This window comes from Fusarium oxysporum, chromosome II, assembly GCF_013085055.1.
Source record: "Fusarium oxysporum Fo47 chromosome II, complete sequence".
Taxonomy (NCBI): domain Eukaryota; kingdom Fungi; phylum Ascomycota; class Sordariomycetes; order Hypocreales; family Nectriaceae; genus Fusarium; species Fusarium oxysporum.
In genome coordinates, this window is record NC_072841.1 from 2,058,248 (window position 1) to 2,082,253 (window position 24,006).

General features: G+C 47.8%; 7 protein-coding genes across 7 annotated transcripts; 2 read left to right on the forward strand and 5 right to left on the reverse strand.

Annotated features, from left to right (window-relative positions):
* Positions 1–142: 142 nt before the first annotated feature.
* On the forward strand, positions 143–5,928 carry FOBCDRAFT_247885 (and other transporter-domain-containing protein; the record flags this gene model as incomplete). The annotated part of the gene is made up of 14 exons (XM_031173277.3): positions 143–1,094; positions 1,141–1,287; positions 1,334–2,390; positions 2,785–2,848; positions 2,918–3,000; positions 3,049–3,254; positions 3,306–3,450; positions 3,756–3,836; positions 4,043–4,177; positions 4,228–4,608; positions 4,655–4,798; positions 4,847–5,273; positions 5,322–5,415; positions 5,467–5,928. 14 exons carry the CDS (start codon positions 143–145, stop codon positions 5,826–5,828), a joined length of 4,278 nt encoding a protein of 1,425 aa, XP_031050062.2. The 3' UTR covers positions 5,829–5,928.
* Positions 5,929–6,860: 932 nt separating this feature from the next.
* FOBCDRAFT_269064 (fungal-specific transcription factor domain-containing protein) lies at positions 6,861–9,352 on the forward strand (the record flags this gene model as incomplete). Its single annotated transcript, XM_031173278.2, has 4 exons — positions 6,861–6,878; positions 6,934–6,985; positions 7,041–7,304; positions 7,353–9,352. The coding sequence occupies 4 exons, from the start codon at positions 6,861–6,863 to the stop codon at positions 9,350–9,352; spliced, it is 2,334 nt and encodes a 777-aa protein (XP_031050063.2).
* Positions 9,353–9,425: 73 nt separating this feature from the next.
* Positions 9,426–10,836, reverse strand: FOBCDRAFT_288146 (uncharacterized protein). The gene has a single exon (XM_031173279.3). The coding sequence runs from the start codon at positions 10,830–10,832 to the stop codon at positions 9,516–9,518; it is 1,317 nt and encodes a 438-aa protein (XP_031050064.2). The 5' UTR covers positions 10,833–10,836; the 3' UTR covers positions 9,426–9,515.
* A 932-nt stretch (positions 10,837–11,768) lies between these two features.
* Positions 11,769–12,993, reverse strand: FOBCDRAFT_247888 (pectin lyase fold/virulence factor; the record flags this gene model as incomplete). The annotated part of the gene is made up of 4 exons (XM_031173280.3): positions 11,769–11,969; positions 12,021–12,159; positions 12,207–12,473; positions 12,529–12,993. The coding sequence occupies 4 exons, from the start codon at positions 12,991–12,993 to the stop codon at positions 11,830–11,832; spliced, it is 1,011 nt and encodes a 336-aa protein (XP_031050065.1). The 3' UTR covers positions 11,769–11,829.
* Positions 12,994–14,130: 1,137 nt separating this feature from the next.
* Positions 14,131–16,393, reverse strand: FOBCDRAFT_236717 (P-loop containing nucleoside triphosphate hydrolase protein; the record flags this gene model as incomplete). The annotated part of the gene is made up of 7 exons (XM_059610097.1): positions 14,131–14,495; positions 14,548–14,745; positions 14,798–14,863; positions 14,911–15,063; positions 15,119–15,515; positions 15,569–16,208; positions 16,239–16,393. The coding sequence occupies 7 exons, from the start codon at positions 16,391–16,393 to the stop codon at positions 14,131–14,133; spliced, it is 1,974 nt and encodes a 657-aa protein (XP_059464119.1).
* A 1,876-nt stretch (positions 16,394–18,269) lies between these two features.
* Positions 18,270–20,629, reverse strand: FOBCDRAFT_127838 (uncharacterized protein; the record flags this gene model as incomplete). Its single annotated transcript, XM_031173282.3, is given in 5 exon segments — positions 18,270–18,550; positions 18,708–19,571; positions 19,626–20,276; positions 20,325–20,528; positions 20,548–20,629. The coding sequence occupies 5 exon segments, from the start codon at positions 20,627–20,629 to the stop codon at positions 18,270–18,272; spliced, it is 2,082 nt and encodes a 693-aa protein (XP_031050067.3).
* A 724-nt stretch (positions 20,630–21,353) lies between these two features.
* Positions 21,354–23,529, reverse strand: FOBCDRAFT_214657 (heterokaryon incompatibility protein-domain-containing protein). Its single transcript, XM_031173283.3, has 2 exons — positions 23,013–23,529; positions 21,354–22,964 (listed from the first exon to the last, which is right to left on the reverse strand). The coding sequence occupies exons 1-2, from the start codon at positions 23,518–23,520 to the stop codon at positions 21,385–21,387; spliced, it is 2,088 nt and encodes a 695-aa protein (XP_031050068.2). The 5' UTR covers positions 23,521–23,529; the 3' UTR covers positions 21,354–21,384.
* Between the last annotated feature and the right edge of the window lie 477 nt (positions 23,530–24,006).

The following is a 24,006-nucleotide window of genomic DNA, read 5'->3' on the forward strand; positions in this document are numbered from 1 at the left end:
GGGTGATCATCGGGCTTTGCGATTGCGAGTAATAAAAGAGACTATTTCATAGCATGTAACCTACTCATTCTCATCATCCTAGCTTGACTTGAACACAAATTATAACACTCCACTAGCCAGTTAGCACTCAGATTACGCTACCATGGCCCCTGCAAGGATATCCCACGATCCTGTCCTCCGTCGCGAGCCAGCAACACAAAGCCGCGACTTTCAGCTCCGCACCTTGAACTCAGATCTCTGTGTCTGCGGTGGAGGCCTAGCTGGTACTATCGCTGCCATAGCAGCAGCGAGAAATGGCGTATCAGTCATTCTCATCCAAGATAGACCTGTTCTCGGAGGAAATGCTTCCAGTGAGGTCCGATTATGGATCCTTGGAGCTACGTCGCATATGTTTAACAACAACCGCTATGCGAGAGAGGGCAGTCTTGTTGATGAGATTTTACTCGAGAATTTGTATCGAAATCCTGAGGGCAATCCTCTAATTCTTGATACGATTCTTCTAGAGAAAGTGAGACTGGAGCCGAATATTCAGTTGTTTCTCAACACAGCTCTTGTTGGTTGCGCCAAAGATGGCGATCGGATCAGCTCCGTCAGCGCTTTCAACTCCCAATCCTCTCTCAAGTTCACCGTCCAATCTCAACAATTCATCGACTGCACCGGCGACGGCACACTCTCCTTCCTCGCCGGCGCCCCCTTCAGAATCGGCGCCGAAAAGCGCGATGAATTCAACGAACTCTTCGCCCCATCTTCCGAGTACGGACATCTTCTCGGCCACTCCATCTACTTCTACACCAAAGACACCGGCAAGCCCGTCAAGTACGTTGCACCAGCCTACGCTCTCAAAGACGTCGAAGGAGAAATTCCTCGCTTCAAGAGCTTTAGCACTAAAGAGATGGGCTGTAATCTTTGGTGGATTGAGTATGGTGGTAGACTTGATACTATTCATGATACGGAGCAGATCAAGTGGGAGCTTTGGAAGGTTGTGTATGGAGTTTGGGATTATTTTAAGAATTCGGGGAGGTTTCCGGAGGCAGAGAATTTGACGCTTGAGTGGGTTGGGACTATTCCGGGGAAGAGGGAGAGTAGGCGGTTCAGTGAGTTGATCTTTGAGATTGGTGCGAGCATGTCTAACATTTACAGTTGGGCCTACTATTATGGTGCAGCAAGACATTGTTGAGCAGCGCTATCACACTGATGCTGTATCCTTTGGAGGCTGGTCACTTGATCTCCACCCCGCTGATGGTGTCTTCTCTGAAGTCGACGGCTGCACTCAGTGGCACTCAAAGGGTAAATTTATCACCCAATAGAGGCCTCCTTTTACTGAAACTCGCAGGCGTCTACCAAATACCATTCTCCTCAATGGTGTGCTCCGAGATTCCCAATCTCATGTACGGAGGCCGCATCATGTCAGCATCCCACGTCGCCTTCGCATCTACTCGTGTCATGGCAACGTGCGGAGCCAACGCCAACGCTTTGGGTATCGCCGCTTCTCTATGTAAGAAACAGAGCGTCGACCCCATGGAGTTGCTCGTGAAGAACAACATGAAGAACTTCCAACGCGAGCTCATGCGGTTTGGCCAGTTCATTCCAGGTTACAAACTCAACGACCCTGAAGATCTTGTTCGCTCAGCCTCCAAGATTGAAGGATCTTCTTTTGAGCTATCGCAGCTTCCACCCGATGGCCCACCCAAGGTACTGGTCCGAAGTCTTGCACAGATGCTTCCCCTCTCACAAGGACCTGTTCCTACCTTCTCTATCACGGCTATGTCAGTCGACAACACGGTATTGACGGTTCAGCTTCGAGGTTCTCAGAAGCCTTACAACTACACGCCCGAGGTCATCCTGGCTGAGACCAAGTTTCCGCTGGTCCCAGGACAGAATGATCTTGTTATCGACTTCAAAGTTGAGAACCCTCAGACTCAATATGTCTTCCTCTCTTTCCTCCAGAACGATTCAGTGGCACTCTGTACCACAAAGACACGCGTATCAGCTCTCATGACTGTTGAGCACGAATGTACTCAGAGTCCACCTAGTGACGTTGGAGTCGATGAGTTCGAGCGCTGGACCCCAGTTCGCAGGCCCATGGGTCATAACCTCGCCTTGACGCTGGATCCACCTCTGAAGGCTTGGGGAGTTGAAAACATCCGCAATGGCGTTCCCCGTCCTACCAAGAGAACCAACTGCTGGGTTCCTCGTGCCGACTCCTTTGGTAGGAAGATTCTTAAGATTGGTTGGGATACGCCTGTGAAGGTGAACAAGGTTGTTGTTCACTTTGATACAGACTATGATCACGCTCTCGAGTCGGTGTTGAGAGGTCATCCAGAGCGGACCATTCCGTTCTGTGTAAAGAAGTGGCGTCTGTTGGACCTCTCTGGTGAAGAGAGAGAGATGTATGTTGAAGATGAGAATCACTTGTCGCGCAGGGAGGTTGTCATTGAGTCTAGCAGGACTTTGAAAGAGCTTGGTATTGAGGTTCTGGAGCTGAATGGTGATGAGAATGCTTTTGGTGGTATTTTTGAAGTACGGGCTTACGAATAGATGACACATAGCTTGGAATCAATATTACACATGGAATTGTTTATGGTTTATGCGGTTTTGAGTCATCTTCTATGGACTTAGTTTGTCGTTACCATCCATAAATTTCTCATAATTCGGACTGCGTTACTACCTATCAAGCATTTTACAAGCTCTCAACTGTACAGAGATATTCAGAGTGTTGTATTCGTTTTTGCGCCATGTTCTAAATGGGGAATAATAATAATAGGCTCTGGGGTTGTATTATAGTTTCTTCAACAATTTCAGAGTGGAACACCATGACAATTATTCACTATCTTTCCGTACAATGGACGTTCTTCTTTCCCAGAAACCACATTTTGACTTGCCACTCCAATTGCTTACTCCCACAAAAGAGCACTAGGCCATCTCTATCTTTACTGAACCCTTCCAAATCATCCTTCTCCATTCTCCCAAGGCGGAAGACATCATTGTCGCTATACTCATGTAAGAGCTCCTTGAAGCGATGATGCCACCAGCTCTGTGACTTGCCAGAAGCCATCCCACCAGTTTCTTCTCCTGCCGTCACGAAAATGCGAACTACATTCCAATCTCGCGGGTAAAGTATTTCGTGGTTCCAGAGATACTCGATAACTCCAAAGTCATCGCCGCGAATGCTGGAAATGAGACTAGGCTTCAGGTCATTGGCGCTGCTGTTGGAGTTTTTGGCTGCCGCCATGGCGATGAAAGGCGCGATTCCAGTACCACCAGCAATGCACAATGCTTGACCAGTTTGTTCCAGTACCTCTGAGGGGAACCCGCCACCGACCTCAACAATCTTAGCGACCAACGGTCCATGTGGCCTCGGGAGTCCCAGCAAGCCGGTAACACGGCCGTTGCGCGCCATCAGCGAGATGCTCTCAATACTTCCGTCCTCAGCATACTGCAAATGGAAAGGTGTGAAAGAAAGACATCTTTCTTGGTCCGATAAGTTCTGGGGTCCCGACACAGGATCTAGATCAGGCGGGAATTGTAGTGTCAGGTGCTGACTGGGACGGAAGCTCCGACTGAAAATTTGGTTTGTGAGTATAGAGAATGTATGAATGCTGAGGCTGGGAGTTAAGCGAGTCGACGAGGTATGCTTAAGTTCCCCGAGTGACGGGGAATCCCCGTTGGTGCCGTTGACAGTCATGGAAGGGAATTGGGCCAAGTGATGATCAGTATTTTTCGTAAATCGTTAGACTTGAACCTGCATCTAATAGTAAGTTCATTATGAACCAAACTTTAGAACTTATCACAAAGCAGGATAGCTTATTCCAAGAGCCCCAGACGGAACCACCGTGGCGAGTGAGGAGAAGGAAGCGGAGGCTCCGTCTCTTGTTTTAGCGCACCCCGCAACGCGGAATCATACCATGAAATCCCTGTTTCAATCCAGAACCCGACTTCGCTACCCCAGATTTAGAGCCATTTGACAAAGGATTAAAAAGTATGCCTTCCCCAGACTTTCTTGCGGGGAAACTCAACAGCACGAACACTTGAGTTTTCACAGCTTGTTCAATCATTATCTCGAACTGTTCGTTATCAAGATGACTACCGAGTTGGGTACAATGCCCGCGCAAGGCAAGATGAGCGGCTGGCTCTTCTTCAGTATCTTCGTCATTTCGATGGGTTCCATCTTCTGGGGGTAGGTTGAGACTTCACAACACGCATTGGCCAGAGACTAACGGGTTATAGATACGATATCGGCATTCTGAGTACCATCTACGTGTCCCCTGGCTTCAACAAAGCCCTCGACCATCCCTCATCCAGCGAAAAGGGTCTCATCACAGCTATCTTTGCCGCTGGTCAATTCGCCTCTTTCGCCCTCATTGCGGGTCCCATTAACAACAAGTACGGTCGACGATGGGCTGGTTTCGGTGGTGTCTGCCTCCTCTGCGTCGGAGCTGCGATTCAGACTGGTGCTGTTCACCTGGCTATGATGGTCATTGGACGAATCATCGCTGGTGTTGGAACGGGTGTTGTTTCCACCGCTGTCCCGCTTTATCTCAGTGAGATTTCGCCAGCAAAGCATAGAGGTCTTTACGTTGCTGCTAATCAGGTTGGAATTGTCTCTGGGTAAGTTGACCTTCGATTCGAGCGACTAGAGTGCTAACTGTTGCAGTATCTCTATGGCTTTCTGGGTTGGCTATGGCTACTCGTTCTGGGACTACGGCAATGGCATTGACCTTGAATGGCGCCTCTCAACCGCCATGCAGTTCGTCCCTGCTCTTCTTTTCCTCGGTGGTGTCTTGTTCATTCCTGAGAGGTATGTCTATCATAGTTGTCCTTTACGCTCCCCGCTAACTCTTATCAGCCCTCGATGGCTTGTCGAAACAGATCAAGTCGAAGCCGCAAGCGAGTCCCTCTGCAAGCTTCGTGGTCTCTCTGCCGCCGAAATCCAACCCGAACTTGACGAGATCCGCGCGAACATCCTTTGGCATCAAGAAAACTCCATCACCTCAGCCCGTGTCTTCATTCAGCAGAAGCCACTCTGGTCTCGGCTCTGGCGCGCTTGGTCACTCGCTTTCCTCCAGCAGATGAGCGGTGCTGCTGGTATTCGATACTATCTCCCCACCAACTTTATCGCCGCTGGTACCTCTGAAGAATTGAGTCTCCTTGCTTCTGGCATCGATGGAACTGTGCAGGTGGTTTGCACTGTTGCGGCCATGTTCTTCATTGATAAGCTGGGTCGAAGACATTCACTTGGTATTGGTGCTATCATCATGGCCTTCTGTCTGATGGTGAGTTTCTTCGAACGAGTCTGATTTACAGCTGCTAACACAATTCAGATCAATGGTGCTCTGCAGACTGCTTATCCCGGCCAGAACAACCAGAGTGCAAACTACGTCAATATCTTCTTTATCTTCTTCTTTACTGTTGGATGTAAGTCATAAAATCACCCAATAAGCAGCCAACATGCTAACAGCTTCACAGACAGTATGGGCTTTGGTCCCTGCGCCTGGATCTACGCCTCCGAGATCTTCCCCGCCAACTGCCGCTCCAAGGGTCTCGCCATCTCCTCCTCCGGCTCATCACTTGGTTCAATCATCGTCGGTCAGGTCTGGCCAGTTGCTGTCTCCCGCATTGGACCTCGAGTCTACTTCATCTTCATGGCCTTCAACGTCTTCGCCGCCATTCTTGTCTATGCTTGCTATCCCGAGACCAAGAACAAGACTCTTGAGGAACTAGATTCGCACTTTGGATCACTCAATGTTCACTCTGAGGAGGATGCTACACCTAAGCAGATGCTAGGTGCCGAGGAGGAGAGAGTTGAGATTCGGGATAAGTCTGTATAATTCGGCTCGTGTCGAGGACGCAACTTCTAAGGATAGCTTAGGGCTCATTCCTTTGGAGCGAAGCTTTGACTGTATGAGAGCTATTCCTGGTTAACATGGAGGATTGTGTCAACATCTACATAGTTAAATAATTGATGCTTTTACCTTAGTGTCACATCTTGGACATACTTTAACCTTCCCATTCCACTTGTTGCTCATTTCATTTGCCAACTGCTGATATTAGTGAATGCAGGATAGTTATCAACTTAGTAATGGCAGTATCAGTTGGTCTTTAAGATGTATGGGCGCCCAAAGACAATTTCTGCCGACAAACAGGTAGCTACTTCGGTTCAAGCTTTCAGTAATCTCCATCGTGGGATGTCGCCTACATCGTCCGCGTATAAGGCTTCATATGTTAAGGAACTTGGTGCAAGTTCCATATCAGCCTCTTAAGTTTCAGTCCGGCTCACTCTATGATTACTGCCAGCAACTACGTACCAGCATGGAGTCTGTCTCGCCGGCACTATATCCATAAATATTATGAGCGTAACTGAAAGGTAAAATGACATTAACAAGAAAAGATAATTCAAAGGACAAGTAATGCAATTTATTCTCTGCTCCTTGATTTGGTATATTAACTTTTGTGAATTGCATCAGTAACAGAAACAAGACCCGAGTTTTTGTAAATCTCTGCGTCTGGTCTGCATTCCATACCTAGGCCATGTGCTGTATTGACTCTCAATCGGTAATTTGTCTCGAAATTCAATAGTGTGTACTATAGCCGAGGCTGTAATTAGCAGTCCACTGAAAACGGACTTATCGTTCCAAAGGAAATCACTCCAGGGTATGTATGGTCGACGTAAAGAGTTTGGTGGAGAAGAGGATCCCCTGCTCCGTTAGCGGGGGCGGAATGAATTCCACGCCAACTTTACTCCGCACTTTTACTCAAAGCGATCGGCTCCGGTTTTGATCGTGACCCAGACATTGACATTGCAGGGAAGCAGTCGCGTCAGATACCAATTCTATGTAGGATGATGGCACGTTTGGCGGACAATGGATCCGCCTTACTTTGTAAGCTATTCATGGGTACTCTCTCTCTACGCTTCTGTTACTCACAATTTGATAGTCGATAAACGCGTGTAACCGTTGTCGCAAACGCAAAGCGCGGTGCGATACACGTGAGCTTCTCTACAATTCGTCTTCCGTCGACCCATCTTACTGATCTTGAAATAGAGATTCCTTCATGCCAACCATGTCAAAACTCAGGCTCCATCTGTGACTACACGGATGGCCGCTCGGGCGACGTCCATCCTCGGAGCTACATCCATGATCTGGAAGCTCAACTCATGCGACTAGAGGCTCAGCTCCAAGGGGTTGACGATGCGACAATTGAAGTGTCGCCACCTACCTCGACATTGCGCTCAGACGATGAGCCTGCTCAAGACTTGATTCGTGTTGGAGATGAGGGGCATGCTCATTTCATCGGAGCTTCAAGCGGTATGAATGCACGATTAATAATAGTTACTCGAGCTGAAACAAGTCTAGGAATGTACTTGGTCCGATCAGTTCTTGAGTCCGCTCAGCAGAACTATCCAAACTTCGAATCGCCATCTGAAACAACAGAAGCTCGAACCGGACCAAAGGAACCTTCCAGTAGTAGTACCAGAATTGCCTTGCCATCTCGAGAGACGGCTAATAGCCTCATCGAGACATTCTTCAGCCAATATCAGGTTCAGTATCCCATTCTCAACCAGCAGGAATTTAGCAAGGCCGTGACAGAATTTTACGGTCGCCAGAACGACAGAGATGGTCAAAATCGACCAGGATCTGGCGAGGTGTGGACTCGATTCATGCTTAACATGGTGCTTGCCATCTCTCTCATGTTCATGTCCCACGATCATAATGAGAGTACGACACTATCGAAAGGCTTCACTGCCAATGCCATGTCGGATATCAGTCTGATCATGCAGACAAAGAATGTAAAGTCGGTGCAATGCCTTCTGTTGTTGTTGCTTCTCTCTATCCTCGACTCATCTTCTGCGCCGGTTTGGTATATCTCCGGTCTTTGCATGCGCATGTGCATTGATCTTGGATATCACTCAGAGACCACAATAGCTATATCTTCAACTGGTAACGACACAGAAATTGAGAGGATAAGTGAAGCAGATACGAAGCGAAGGCTATTCTGGGTAACATACAGCTTTGATAGGACACTCAATATCCTTCTTGGTCGACCGTTTACTTTTGACGACTTTACTGTCGACATTCATCTGCCGAGACACTCGTTAGTACCGAGTAAGCGGCTACAGATACTACACTGGCTTGAACTGCAACAACTCGAAAGTGAGATTGTACACAAGCTACATGCAGCACGGCGAGACGATACAGGCCATAGCGGAGAGGACACAGACCTTACCCAGTGGACTAAAGAGATGGCTCAGCGATTGAAAGGCTGGAACTCAGTGGCTCTGACTCTTACTGACTCCGATGGTCATAACGTCAACTGGTGGGGCTACTGGTATCGTACAGCGCTGCTCATCCTCTACAGACCATCGCCCTCTCGCCCAAGTTTGAGTACTTCTGAAACGCTTTCATGCTACGAAGCTGCCAAAGATCTTATTCAGCTATCATACCTTCGTATCAGTGAAGGTTTGATGGATTTCACCTGGATAGACCTGCATTTCCAATTCATGAGCGGAGTCACTCTCGTGTTCATGGTCTGGAAGAATACTCAGGCGCGAATCAAGGCAAAAGATGACTGGATCTCGTTCAAGAGCTGCTTGTTTCAATGGAAGAGCATACTTGAGAAACTTGGAGTGCGTTGGGAGAGAATCGCGAGAGCTCGTGAAGCACTATCAAAACTGGCTGATGCTACTATCGATCTTGTCGAGAAGGACATGATGAGATCAGCGGGAGGAGGCCAACGACTACCAATACATCACAACTCAGAGGAGTCTCGACGAGATCGAAGGCGTTCCATCATACAGCAGCTCCGAAGACAGGATTCTGATGGCGTGTCGCAGCGGAGCTTGGTTGCCGTTGGAGGTGATACATATATGCAAGACACTAGTCCTCGAAACATAAATCTAGAAACGGGTAACGGAGGATTGAATCAGGTCTATGGATCTCATATAGGCGACGAGACTCAACACCGACCAGCAGCTAATACAGCTGGATACGGGACGCAATCCAAGGGCCACAATTGGGCAGCTTTTGAGACATCAACAAATACTCAACAAGGACTCTTTTGCGACGCGCAGAGTCACAACACCATATCATCAATGATGCCAGAGGATACGTGGCCACTCTTCGATCTCTCAGATGTAGCGGTCGCACCCGATGAGATCAACTTCTGGACATACTTATCGGCCCCAATGCTCGGCGTGGAGGATATGTCGACGTCCCAGTTCAACACTACAGGAAGGCCAGATGAGTCCTTTACCAATAGCATCCTGAATTTTCACGGAGACTTTAGTAATATCACTCCTGAGATGCCAGTAGAGTATCCAGAGGATGGAGACTATGCGTACAATGCTGGGCAGTAATGGTCGGCGTTTTTAACAGAACGCTGATATGTAAGATAGAATGGAAATACCCTTGAGATATGAGAAGGGTCATATTGACTAATATGGGACGAGATGAAGCCCCAGCTATGGCCACTCCACTAAATCACATCCAAGCGTCTCATGCTAGACAGGCATCGTGCCACTAAGTCCTGCCGCCAACAGTCAATAGATACAAGCTTCCGGTGGTCGAGTTAACATTCGTTGGGGCACCCAAGTACAAAACATCCGTTCCATCACTCCTCATCAAAGCCTGAAGACGCTGCACCTTCTTGCCAACAGCCGGTTCAATAGCAGTATTGGTCCAGCCAGCCCCACCGACATTCTCCAGCACAAAGGCACTGGCTGAAGAGCGACTGTAGTAGATGCGAGCAGTTGTTCCGTCATGAGTGATACCAATACCAGCGCTGGTCTCACTATCGCTATACAGGATCTCACGCGTCCAAGGGTTAGAAGTACCATATGTTGCTGTAGCACGACGAACTTGCCATGTTCCGCTAGTAGAAGTCTTGAAGCGGTAGGCGCTCTGGATGTGAACGGTGCCAGCGGGGCGTTCGTATAGAGCCATCTTGGCACTCTGGAAAGCTGGTCCGGGTGAAGCGTTGATGTCGCCGCTGTATGTCTCCCCTGAAGTCAGAGGCTGATACACGATATCGGCGGTGTTTTGGGTGATGGGTGTCGAAACGGTAGATCCAGAGGCGGAGGTGAAGGAGTTGGTAGATGGGCGATAGCGGACATAGCTTCCCTGGTGGCGCACAGCAGACGCGGGATACTTGCTCCATTCCCACTGAACATGAACATCTCCATCAGACGAGAACGCGATATCATCGGGGTATACAGAGTAGCCCTTGTTGTACGCCCAGAGGCTCACGCGGGTCCACTTCTTGTTGTCCGTCGTGTACTTATAGAAGTAGCCACCCCTTGCGGAGCCATCACCAGATGCTTGCCCTCGGACGATCAGCCACAGGTTTCCGTCGACATCACGCTTGATAACAGGGTATGTAATGAGGACAGTCTGATCGGGCATATCAGAGCTGGCGTTGACGAGAGTGCTGCTGTATGGCTGAGACGAGCGGAAGTACTTCCACGGCTCGTTGTGCATGCTTGTAAAGACATGGACATATCCATCGCCGTCAACACTGATACTGGGAGTGTTATGTCCCAGATCATCCGCAAAGACAGCACACTCCCCGTCTGAATCTCTGACGCAGTCGCGAGAGACACTGCCATCTGAGATAGAGCGTCGTGCGACCATGACATTATTATCAGCAATAGCACCACCAGGAGGGTTTCTCAGATAAGCAAGCCAGTCATAGCCGCCGTACTCATCCAGAGGGTCCCACCAGGCAGCTCCACTGGTGGCATCAACAGCTGTAGAGATAGTGACGAGACTACCAGGGCTGATAATAGCGCGTACAGCCGAAACAGCAGCCAGAAAGATGAGGGATTTAAGATTTGCCATTTCGAAGTGCATAGGCAGAAGAATGAGGAGTTGAAGTTGATCCGCTGATGGAAAAAAAGATTTAGGCCATTATCCACTCTTCTTTAAATAGTCCATCACGATATCCTAGTCTGGAGTCGGCAATAATTCCGCTGCATGCTTCCCCAGATTTTCTCCGCACTTGGGATCAGCATAGAAGCTGGGGTAGAACCGTGGACATGGGATGAATTTCTTGAAGGAACCGCCGTATGGTCAAGAAATTCATCCCGCATGATCAATTTTCGTTCAAGAATTGAGTCCAGTCCCCGTTGTTAATGCGCTTCTTAGTTCCGCGTGATGGAGATGCCGCGTGAAGCGGAGGTGGGTGGCGGAACGGCCGGGGTCGGCTTGCGGGGGCGGTGGTTCCGTTGACTGGAAATGGGTTCACAGTCATTCGATATCTCCACTAACGATGCGAGATTCTTGTATACATTATGCCCCGATACCTAAATTGTGCATTCAGTGGAGAACCATGGTAGTTTGATGCTTATAGGTACATGCTTTGCAAGACATCGTAAGGATACTTCTGTGAAGCGACTATTTGTGAAGAAGTATAACAAAAGTTTGAGTGAATTGAAAGGAAGACCAGTGAGCGCGATTATAGAATGAGTCCTAGTCGATAACCACAGCAGTCAATATGGAGAATGTAAGACGAAACCCGGATCGTCGATCTATGTAACTGAGATCTATCTGCGAGAAAACCCGTCATTGATATTTGAAAATTGGTAACTAATTTTGAAATTCCATGTTGCATTCAGAGATGAGAATTCAGCCATACCTGTAGGGTTACTCTGATAGCCCCATCAAATCTATCCAGCATCTCATGGGGCCCGTTGCTAGTACCCGGTAAGACTTTTTATAAACATCTGAAGTTCAAAATATTTAACATGGCATGGACATCAGTCAAGAACCAAAAGGCTGCAATAAAGTAGCATGAATCGTATTAATAAGTAAATGGTAAGAGGCTTAAGCTACCATATTACCAGATTCTACCAACACCAGCTCCAAGTTTGGCCACGGTAGGGACAAGCTTGAGGGGAGTCAACTTGTACTTGTAATCAGCCTTGTAGAAGTTACCCTTCTGTGTAATGTTAACTCCAGCCTTACCCCAATCGTTCTCTGTTTCATAGTCAGTCGTAAGATCTTGAATGGTAGAAGAAGTATACATACTGGCTCCAAGGTTCGCATAGCCATCAAGCTCCTCGTCACCACAAGTGCAAGTGTTGGGAGAATCCATGGGGATGACAAGACCGTAAGTGCTCAGAGCCTCACTGGTGTTACCTCGGAAAACGTTGCCCTCAACAAGAACCTTTTTCAATTAGTCAAAGTTTCACAATTGGCCTGCGCCAGACATACCTGGTTATCAGATCGACTGTGGATAGCTTGGTACAGGAAGTCCTCGTAGAGGTTGTTGTACACATGCTGGTGGCCAAAGCGACCAGCGGGACCACGGGTTCCCATGTTGCGCCAGTAGTTGTGATGGTATGTGACGTGGAGGTGGCCAAAGTCGAGGTCGCGGAAGGTAGCGTCGTTGCCAACGAGGGAAGACTTCCAGTGGTCGTGGAAGTAGTTCCATGAGACAGTGATCCAGTCCGAGGCACGGATAATATCGACTTGTCCATCCTGTAAAAGGAGGTCAGCTAAACACTTGGCAGTTGGCATCTTGCACGGGACTTACGTAGTGATCAGGGCCTTGGTTTATATCAGAAGAAAACTCGTTGTGATCAACCCAGACGCGAGTACTGTTTCGGATAGTGATGCAATCATTATCCAAAATATGGGTGATCTTCAAGTTCTGCAGAATGACATTGTCTCCATGATAAACATCGACGCCAGCACCAGTGATATGAGCGGTCAATCCAACACCAATGAGAGAAGTGTTGGATCCGACTTTGAGGCGAGAAGGGAGAGTAACTTTGCCCTTGAGCTTCACGATCTTAGGCTCGGTACCCTTGACAGCAGCGACAAGCTCCTCGGCGGTAGTAACAGTAACAGTCTTTCCACCCTTGCCACCAGTGGTAATGCCAATGGGATTGTCCTTCGCATAACCCTCAACACCCCAAGTCGCGAGACTGAGGTATTCCTTGGGAAACGCAACAGTGAGAGTCGCAAAGACACCGCAGAGAACCGAGGACAGCTTCATCTTGGCAGTTGAACAAGAATGAGAAGGAACTGAGATGTCAATGGCACAAACATGGTCTTTGGCACGGTATATGTATTCAAGATCATCTGCGCTTTTTTCTCTTTACATCAAGAACCCCGAGCTCGGTTAGGATTAAAGTACTGCTTAATTCCGGGGTGTTTGCGGGGAACCCCTGTCGGGCTTGACAATTAGCACCAATGATCAGACGAGAGGGGCTCTTGATCAAACGGCGCAGATCACTGGGTGTTTATAAGTGGTGGAATTTGTTTCGCCGTCAAATTACGGTTAAAGATAAACATTGATCGGCTCGGACCTTATTGGGGTAGGTAGCAGTGCTAACGAACGGAAAACCCTGAAGGGAATGGTATGCTTAAATTGTGGAAAGATTTCGTATTCTTTATCTTATCTATTGAGGAGATCTTCTGCGATTGCGAACAGGAATCTCATCAATTGACTTGATATGTTATATATAATGTTGTAATGTTCACTTGATCTGTCCTTTTTCATCGCCCATGGATTTTCTCAAGGGACCCAAAGCCCAAGGGCGACACCAGATGACTATTTACTTTTCCGCATCTAATGTTGTGGCTAGTCTAATATGGTAATGGAGTTGGGGGTTGGGGGTTACGGTCAAGCGGGAGGTGGTTCCATTGCATATGTCAAGACCCAAGGTACCAACGCGCCCTAGTCCCCGATCACCTCGGCTAGCAACCTTCGGTCACAATAATGCCATCAATCACATCTCAATGAACAAGATGAAAGGGGTTTAGTATAAAGATGCAAGAATGGAAAGCTTCAAGCAGGATGTTAATGAACAGATACCATCACCTTTGAGTAACAATTGTCAGCGCCAAGAGAAATAGACCCCAGCAATGGTTGCAAGCCTAGATGAATGATGAATACCATTCCTGCCCGTTGGGGGTTCACGGGACCAGAAATCACAACTTCGTGTCCGTGTGGCTTTTGACTACAACCTTTTGGTATTTGCAGTGTATCAAGGCTATCTATCTATGGATATACTTGGTGCTCTGAAGTTCATCTATCCAAGCACTGCCATTTTTGTTTTCATGCACCATCGCGATGAAGAAAATGCTCTCTACTTTTCACTCGACTGGGTATCACGATGTATCGCCCTTCTCAGTTGTTCTTCAACTCCCCAAGAGCCGCAACCCGGTTCTGAGCCAGCATCAAGAGCCGGTCTACCTGAATGACACCTCCATTCTTGAGACCAAGTAGATGAGCGCTCTTGATCAAGTTCTTGATCTCACGGCCATTCAGCTTCATCTCAGCCAGCTTGTTCATCTCCTCGTCTGGAATCTCAACTTGAGTGCCCCCAGCCCGATTGATGAAGTTCCGCCAGACCTTCTTCCGAGCTTCAAATGCCAAGTCCTTGTATGGAAGGAAGAGATCCACGCGGGACTGGAAGGCCGTGTCGATACTGGCTGTTCGATTGGTCGTGAGGAAGCAGACTCCTGTGTAGTACTCTAGCTTGGTGAGGAATACTGTGTTTATTAGCATGGGCGTAAAGGAAGAGTAGGAAGTTATGGTTCTTACCAGCTACAAGCTCGTTCCTGGCTAAGTCGCTATCGGTGCGAGCACCTAGGAACACGTCGGCTTCGTCGAGGAGGAGCATAGCATTCCAGAGGCCACACAGCGTGAGTGCTCGTTCCAGTGCAAGTTCAACCTCCTTCGGTACCGTTCCGAGATCTCCAGCACTCATGGAGTACAGCGGCACACGCGCCTTCTCAGCAACTACATAATGTGTCAGTCAATCTAAGCCTCCTCGCTGGCAAATTCAACTTACCTGCTTCTGCGGTATAGGTCTTTCCTACACCAGGTGGACCAAACATGAGAATGATAATACCACGACCTGCGAATGTCAGATGTTGCTCGAGTTTGCTAATTGAGGTAACTTACCCTTGTCTTGGATAAAGTCGTCAAAGCTATTGGCGAGAGCCTTGTTCTCCACAAACTCCCAAGCAAGCTGCTTCTCTGTGCCCGGAAGCACTAGATGGTTGAATGCGGCATCATTCCACACCACAGGAGTTAGGTCATCCACATAGAACTGGGCTTTTTGGCATGGTCAGCTTTTAAGTGAGTCGAAATCGAAGTGATGACAACTTACCCCATTCCTTGGTCTTGAGGTCAAAGCCTTTCAACCACGGTGTCGCAACAAGACACATGTCATCAGTGAGGTCCTCAAGAGTCTCAGAGCGTCCTGCAGTGTCGTTTGGTGCCTTTACCGTCATTTCTGCATTACCTTCCACCACAGGCGTATCGCGTTCCTCAGAAGTATCTGTGTCATCATTGTCGTCCTCGCCCTCGTCGCGGCAGAAGTCGCAGGAGCCATCGTCGCAGCCCCAGCCATCACAGCCACGACGTTTAGATTTATTCTTATCTAATTTCTCATCCTCGTCTTGTTTCTTGGGTTGGTCGTCCCCGGTTAAGGAAGCGAGATCGGGCTTCACTATATCGTTTGTCAAGTAGTAAGCGTGAGCGTCAACGATGACCCGACCAGAGACCTACGCCACGAGTTAGCTAAACTTAATAAATAAAGTCGCATGAGTCTTCCTACCGGCCGCTCCTCTGATTTTCCAGGAGGCAATAAAATCTTTGTTCCAGAACAGGCTTGGAAATGATAGCCACGCAGGGCTTCAAACTTTCGGCCTCGTTCGATCATCTGCTGTCGAATCTTGGAAGGGGAATTGTGGAAAGACAAGGGGTAGGCAGGTAGCGAGGTGACTCGTCGATAGGCAGCGAATTCTGGTATGATAATCATGGTGTTCGAATAGCCACAACGATTACCATTCCAGTCAAGATACTCCAGATAAACCTCCCAGTACGGCGGTGAGCAGCTTGGCTCCACGAGTTTGTATTTCGTGACGCGGCATACAGCATCGACGCCGTAGAATTTGGTGATTACAAATTCATGTGGAGCAAAGATCTGCCACAGGTCCGCGAACATGACGTTTCCAGTCTTGCGCGTCTTCACAAGTGCGTCAACCTTGGGGGCTAGGATCGGAGTCAGGAATTCTAGGAGTTGAGTCGAAGCTTCTGGTACAAGGTCTTTGTCTGTAGCATCACAGAGAGACAGAAGACGGTCCCACCGGTGGACCAGAGGCATGAACGGTGGTTTGAAAGTCCATTTCTCGAGCTCAAGATCAAGGTCTTGGTATTTTGCCAGGACGGTCGAGAGCACTCCTTGCATGGCGGGACTATTAATGGTAAAAGAGTCAGTCACCCACTTATGGTCACTGAAAACGTGCCGGTGAACGATTGGATCCTTGGAGACGGTCTTTTCTGTGTCGTCATATTCTTCTTCGTTGGTCGGGAACTTGGACCACCTGTCAGGACAGTGACCCGTGCAGCGATGCCTGTAGAGCTTGGTTTCGGGAGACATTGTGAATCGGGATAGTTATTGTGGCGATGATGGAAAAGCTGAAGTGTCGGTGTTGAATGATTCAAGTCTGTTCGAAATCCAGTTCTGAGACCGGCTCAACATCCTCTCTTATAACTGATAGTACCAAGGTTTGTTGCCGGTTGAGTCACCGGAAGGTGTTTTTAGCTTGCTCGTAAGATTGCTTTGATTGGGGTCATCCTTCGCTCGCAAAGTCTAACAAGGACCAGTATTTGTCGTTTTAGTGGATCAGCCTATCATCCCCCGTTTGAATGTTTGCGCGCTTTGTTGGTCCATGAATCCCGTTCAAGTCAGGTCGGACTGAGTCAATAACTTTGTCTACTCCCCGACGATTTCTGTTACTAAGACTTTATTTTCCTACTGGTCGATTTTCGCCGACTGGTCATACAATTGTCTGGAGGTTTATAGACGTAGACATATGCAACCGTTAGGCGTGCAGCAAGCTGCGGTTCCTGATTGAGATAAACTCTAGGTAATTCCTCCCACAGAACCATATTTTTCCATACAGCCTCTCTCATTTGTTTGTCCTCTCTCTTTTGATTTCTCGCGCTGCTTATGTTTTCAGGGCGGTAGTGACTCTTGGCCGACGCTTGGGCCACTTTCGATTTGTTTCAGTGCATGGTGCGGTGCACCTTGCTTGACTTTGAGGGCGGTGCTGATTGAGAAGCAGTTTGCCGCTGTGCATAGACCACCAACAAAGAGTCTTCATCACACCGGCAGGGTTTGGTTGCCCAATAGTATATTTGGTTGCTTTCTGTTGCGACATACATCATTAGCTATTGGCGATAGAACAGCAAAAGAATCATATATTGCGTTTGCTCAAATTTTATCTGTCCCCCAAACTTTATCAATCTAACCAAAAGATTGCTCCATTGTCAAAATATTATCCCTATACGGTAATTCAGCCGGCAGGTTACGCTCTACATAGAGGTAAACCACATGATTCTAAAAGATTCTCGACACAATATACTGATGACTAACACTAACAGCTATTGTGTGATACTACTAATATCTCGCAAGGTAAATCTAGGCAATACACCAAATTTTATTAGTTCAGTGCATAAGTGCTTTACTATATAATCCCATGGAGATGAATGCGACAGGCATGACTAATAGAGTAGCGCTGCCAAGACCGAAAATGATATGTTTTCTTAGTTGAACTATAAACGTTGAGGCTGAACCTTATCTTAACCACCGGGTCTTCGTACGGAATTTCTAGCTACTCAGAGCTTCCAAATTATCATTCAAGTCTACTAAAATATCCATGGATCTATCTTAATCGAGATGCCTGATAGCCCTGGGAAATTCCCGCAGGTTAATGGACTAGATCAATCTTTACTAATTTTTGTATTCGTTTTAGTGCTTGGGGATCTTGCGAGAGCCTTCGAGAGTAACTGAACTGCGATCATTCAATGGCAATTATTCAGCAGTTGGAACCATCATAACATCCTCTTTTGTTGACTCCGGTATTTAAATCATCTTACCCTTTTCTATGTCCCATCCTGACTACCCCGCGGAGACAATACGCCGGTACTTAGTCTTTTCTTAAGTTCAGGTGGCAGAGCGGCTTTCCCTTCGATAACTGGGCCATTTAGTACTGCGAAACCTGACGATATGGAACCAGGAATGCTTCTACTAGTAGTGGGGGATGTGTTCGCGACTCAAACTCTGCCAATGGCTTGCTTGAAGGCGTTCATATGCTCACTACCCGTAGAATCAAAATTTAGATATCCCCAAGAAAATCTGGCTTCAATATTGCTATTCGTCATCCGGCATAATCCAGGTCGACAACGCCAATTCAGCTGGCGAAACGAAATTTATGACCACAGTCCTACGATATAATATCCTTTGCAAATTATTAAAAAAAGGGAAAAATGACTTCCCTAAAGTCACGACGAAGATAATATTGAACCATGTATGGTAGCGAGCTAAGCACTGATTTACCACTCGTCGGGTTTGTATCTGCAAATCTGTATGCACTGCATATCACCGCTAGTGATGCATGTTGGCTGTTCAATTCCCTCTTTGCAGCTTGGCGTGCATGATACGAGGTTTTTTGCATGGTAGGCCTCAATTCTGGTGGAGCGCAGAAGGGGCTAATCTTACAACAGGTAGTCTTGGTTTCTTCAACATAGCGGACTAGATAATGTAGTCCGTCATAACTCTTCTTAGTCTCTGCTAGCTATGACCAAGAGATGTAGCCAATCTAAGGGGAATATCGTTGTGTTTTCTTTATACTCACAGAGCCAACCACTCGGTACTCATACTGCGTCTTCCGTTCTATTCCCTGTCTTACTCTTCCATCGTCCTTCCAACTTCGAAACAAGTTTCGTGATTGACAAGTTCTTTTTCAAACTTTCCGCCTTCCTGGTCTTCAACAGATAACCTATAGCGAAAAGAATCGTGACAGCCACGACAGACGCCACCGCCCACCATTTCAGCGCATTACCAAGTCCAATGAGTGGATCCATATTCATGGACAACAATGTGGCCACCAGGCTCGGTGGGATGAAGAACGATGCCAGTATGGTGAGCCTTGATGTGTTGCTGGCATCAGTAAGGCTGATCGTCGAGTTGACAACCGTGCTGAGACGGTCGATCCGTGTTTCGTAGTCCTCTAAGCGTTTCTTAATAATCTCCAAATCATCATTGTAGAGCTCAAAGTATTTGGCAACTTTGCTCCCTTTGTCATCAATGACTTGGCTCATAGTTGCTTGAAGCATATCTCGTGCTTGGGGTACCCATCGTCGCCAGAAGTGAAGCTTCCTCAGACTCTGTTTTTGATGATCAGTACCTCCGGACTCAGGAAAGAATGAAGGGTTCACAATTCCCCAGTCAATCTGGTTGAGCCGGGCGTTAAGATAGTCAGAGAACGTGAGCCACTCGCCACACACCAAGTGTAGCAAGCACTGAATCGGAATGGCAAGTTGTTCATTAGCATCATCCAAGGGCTTTGCGAAGTTGGCGGTCTTCTGGGCCCATAAGATGTAGTCTTCAAACCAGCTCATTGACTTTCCTGTAGTGTTGGATCTCGATGACGGAATCTGGAGGTCATCAAATGAGTCCTCGTTGACTCCAAATTTCGGTATTTCGCCCCAGTTAGGATATCCACGCCAAAGAGGATACCCAGCTTCTGGAGTTGGTTCAAGTAGAAGGACACCTGATTTTCGATTATAGTTAGCAAAGCTTCCCTTACACGAATCAACATGCTTACCGATAGTGGACTTTTCGTTCAACCAGAACGTAGAACGACTGCGCATATGTCCAACTTTTGCATCCACTCTTGTATCCTGTTTTTCATCCACTTCACTCTGATCTCGAATGGCTTCAGCTTTAAGTTTTTCCCATATAGTAGGATCTGGATCCTTATCCCAGAAGATCTGGTTCCTGTCTGCATCCAAGCGTCGCATAACATTAAAGTTATTGACTTGGTTTTTGGCCTCCGTCAGCTGGCTTTGATTCTCAAAATAGCGAGAGCGGATTAAGCGAAGCTGGAACCAGCTCTGCCGTTTGGCGTCAATCTGAAGTATTGACGGCTCACGCCATCGGTCGCGAATATTGTTCCAGACGTAGTCTGTGATGTGAGCGCGGAAGAACCGTGGATCGATGGACAACCCTGAGCCCAAGATCTCAATCACATCGCGTGAAAGGTCCTCCACAACAAACAAACTGAAGTTGTGTACTGATTGGTCTTCCTTGGCATCGGAAATAGCTTTTCGTAAATGTTTGTGGGCAGTCTGAATATCACCGTCCGTAGAGTTATCTTCCAAACGGTACTGGTCAAAGACTATATTTCCTGCTTCCTGGAATTTAAGCAAAGCAACATTCATTCTTGTTGCCCGGCGACGTTGTTCAGCTTCTTTTCCTATATCGAGTTAGAAACTAAAATGTCAAAAGAGGGCGGGTCACAAACGAATCTCAGGATATGTATATCGCGGCTTCTCGTTCTTGTCCTTTTCCTCTCCAGGGAAGATGCGCCAGCGTGTAGGCACAGTCCCAACTTCCATGAAATCGTTTAAAAGCTCTAGCTGCGGCCATCTCTTTGATAGACTCTTGACATACTCCAAATAAGGCCCTTGCTCCGTAGGCCTGTAATTTTCAGCGCTGCTTAGTTTTTCTTATGAAGTGATATTTACCCTGATCCCCAAGGAGACGTCTAATATGTTCCTTCTTCTTATCTTGGTATGCGTCTCCAAGCTGTGAGTCGTGTAGCCGCATGCTGGGTAGATGAGCTGGGGATCAGGGGAGTTAAGTTTCAGTGTATTGCTCATAGTCCTCTGACCTACTCTGAATTTTCTTTTCTTCTTGTAGATTCCCCACGGGGTATTTGTAATTCAGGAAACAAGGCTCTTGTCACCGTACAATGAGAAGGGCGAAAACAAATGCAATGGCGGGTCTCGGCCAGTTACTGTGATTGGCGAGGTTAATGAGCAAGCGCCAGCTTCACCACACACAGATACGGCATGTCTCATTTCCTCCGAACATCGCATATGCTGTGTAACCGACACGCTGAACAGTATTGGGCTTGGCGCCTAGTTGTACCATGCGATCCAAGTCTCTTTTCTTTTTCTCGGGTCCAGCTCGAGCAGGCTCTTTCACAAGTCAAGCCAAGAAGTGAATATTCATGTCTATGGTTCTGGATTGTGAGTTCAGCAAATTTCTCCCAAATAGATAAATTCCAAGGTTGTTAAAAATTCTGATCTACCAGCGTTACTTGGATCATGACATGACATCAAATTCTTCAGCTTATGCACGTTGGACAGGGATCTGCGGAGAAGCAGGCTCAGCCGTCCCAACTTCTCAGCCAGACAGGGTCCCGAGTGGACCGACCCTAATAGAATGCATGATTACGGGGCACATGCACATTTCAGGCAGCGATTGCAACATTTCATTGTTTCCTCAAGCTCGGAGCCTGATTCGGTACGTACTCTCTATTCAGAAACGGAATAATATCACGATGCGATCTGTTCCTTCTATACCAGCACTACTGTAGCCTCAGAAGCCTTCTCCAAGATCACGTCGCCTTCAGTCCTGTTGCTGTAAAATCTGGACCTTGTCCAGAAAACTCCAATCCCAAGCCTTGTCATACCCTTCTCCTGGCTGCCTACTTCATCGCCTGATGACCCTGTGAGAAGTAACGTAAAGTATTCCTTCTTCTCAGGGACTTCCATTACAAAAAGGCACGACACAGTCGGCATCTCCGCCCCATCAGGAATTCTACTATCCAGAAACGCCTCCCCAAAGATTTCGTTGCCTCCCGGGGCTGCAAGAACGTGGTGACGAGATTCCTGTGTAACAGAGCGTGGCCCCAATGTTGCCTGGATGATCTTTCCTTTGACTGTCAAGCGAGCGACCGCCAGAGGGGACGCAAGTGGAGTTTCTTTCCACTGCAAATCACTCTCTAAAAGCTCAATCATAGAGAGTGTAGGGGTCGTGTGTACATAGCCCTTGATCCCGCCTTTCACAGACATCCAGGACCATGACGGGATGCTTCCTGGCTCACGGATCACCCCACTCATTTTCGCTTCCCACACAAGTCCATTTGCGATATCCTCTTCCCATAGGCCTGCCAGGTGAGTATAGCCGGTCTGCTTTACGAACATGTCTGTGAGGCCAGCGATAGCGTTCCATTTATCGCTTTGGTAAGTCAGATCACGATTTGAGTAGTTTGTCACCATCTGATACCAATGTCGCAGATAGTTCTTTCCATCCTCTCCAGGACCTTGCTGCACTATATCAGCCCACTGAATCAGACCACCATCAATGTCTCGCGATCCGTCGATCAGTCCGTCCTCCGTAGCGTAGCGGCTAGGACATTTCCACAGCCACTGCTCCTTGCCAAAACAGACAATCCTCGATGCTAGCACAGCTTCTTGAAGTGTCCAGCCTCTAGTATTCAAAGGCTCCGACATCCTATCAAGCTCCCGATGCGTCTCCATCCGAACACTAACCGTCTCCCCGTGGATCTTGACACACTCGGAGCCTTGGAAGGGGAGAAGAAGACCCATATCTGGGGTATCGGATGAAGTAGCTGCTAGTGTGAGATGTGCGTTCGTATAAACAGATCCCATCTTGACAGACTCGGCTTCCCAGTCTTGGCGGGAGTCTTGAATAATGCACAAGCCATCGATCCAAAGATATCGGATTCCTAGATAGAGTGTCGCGAGGATAGTCTCCCTTTGCGTCAAAGGCAAGTCGAAGAAACTGATTCCCTCTTTGTGCTTTTGTAGATTCTCACTTGTCGTTTTGAAATGGAGATCTGGGTTGGCACCCCAGCAGTAGCTCAAAGCCGTATAAGTTCCAGTTTCTCCCTCCTCCGTCTCTCGTAGTTTGATCTTGATGTCATTGGGATCTGATGGGATGTCCGAACTTCCAGTCAGGTCTAGCACGCGCGTTGGAAGTTTTGCTTCTTTGGTATTAGGAAGAGATTTGATACACTGTTCATGAGATTCGCATTCCTTCAGCCACATCTTCAGTGTATCTTGCCGCTTAAAAGGCTCTGATTCATCCAGTTCATAGTGAGGAATCCAGAATCTTCGAGTAGCAAGACTTCCTATTTAACGTATGAGATATATCTTCTTGAGTCGCGATGATGACATACCAAGACGAGATGGCGAAGATATCGTCAAAGGCACTCCGCCATTCGTGTAGAGCTTCCTATCTCCAACCCAACCAACTGCCATGATATACTTCTCGTGCTTGGTCAACTCGACAGTAACAGGCCTTGAGAAGTTGTTCTCGTCACATAACTCCGGGTTGCCTCGCTGAAATTCAGCTAGCACTGACGCGGCACCACGCTGTATGCTAATTTCCAGCCATTTGCAGGTCGAGCACGTGTCGCCTGAGTTGATCAGGTGCATTACATTGGGCTGATGCTGGATAAGCTGTGGTGGATCTGGATGAAGCATGAGTTGGCAGTATTTGCAGATTCCATCTGCCGTTGGGCTCGTAAACCCCCATTCATCGGGCGTAGCGGGGGGGCCAGGGACCGGTTCAGCTCTGAGATTCTGGATGTCACTCCCTCGAAGGCCAAAAATAGCGGCCTCCTCGGGTGATTTTGTGCTGAACACCAAGACCGTTTTCGGTGGTGCTGATTCTTCTGAAGCCATGGTTGGAAGTTTGGCAGCCGAAGAGGAACTGACGATAGTTGCAGTCGTCAAATATAGAGGGTTTAGGCTAGGCGGTGTAGTCACGTGACGTAAGCACAACCCCGGACAAATCGTCCTTACTGTGGATTATAATCTGATACTGCCTGGAATAGGCTGAAAAGAGGCTTGGCAATTATATAAATGGGGTAGGACTTAAGTAAAGTTGAATTAACGGGTTGGGCAAAGGGTGTGGTCGAGGAATACGAATCGAGTCTAGTGAATAGGCTACCCTATACCTTCTCATTCCATCCCAAACTGCTGACTCCTGAGAACATGCGTTCGCTACTTTTCAGCATTGCGGGTTGGATGATGAGGTATACAAATCGACGACGTGAACATGTTTCCATTCGTAACTGTCTGTATCTATCAAAGGAATGTCACATCGAGAGTCCGTCATCGAGGAACTTGTCGATAGTATTCGTGAGGCTCGTATTTCAATAAGCTTGT

Excerpts from the sequence above, each read along its gene's own strand:
- FOBCDRAFT_288146 (XM_031173279.3), bottom strand. The coding sequence starts at position 10,832 with ATGGCAAATCTTAAATCCCTCATCTTTCTGGCTGCTGTTTCGGCTGTA.
- FOBCDRAFT_214657 (XM_031173283.3), bottom strand. The coding sequence starts at position 23,520 with ATGGCTTCAGAAGAATCAGCACCACCGAAAACGGTCTTGGTGTTCAGC. Across the intron at positions 22,965-23,012 it reads ATCTTCGCCATCTCGTCTTG|GAAGTCTTGCTACTCGAAGA; the intron begins GTATGTCATCAT and ends TACGTTAAATAG.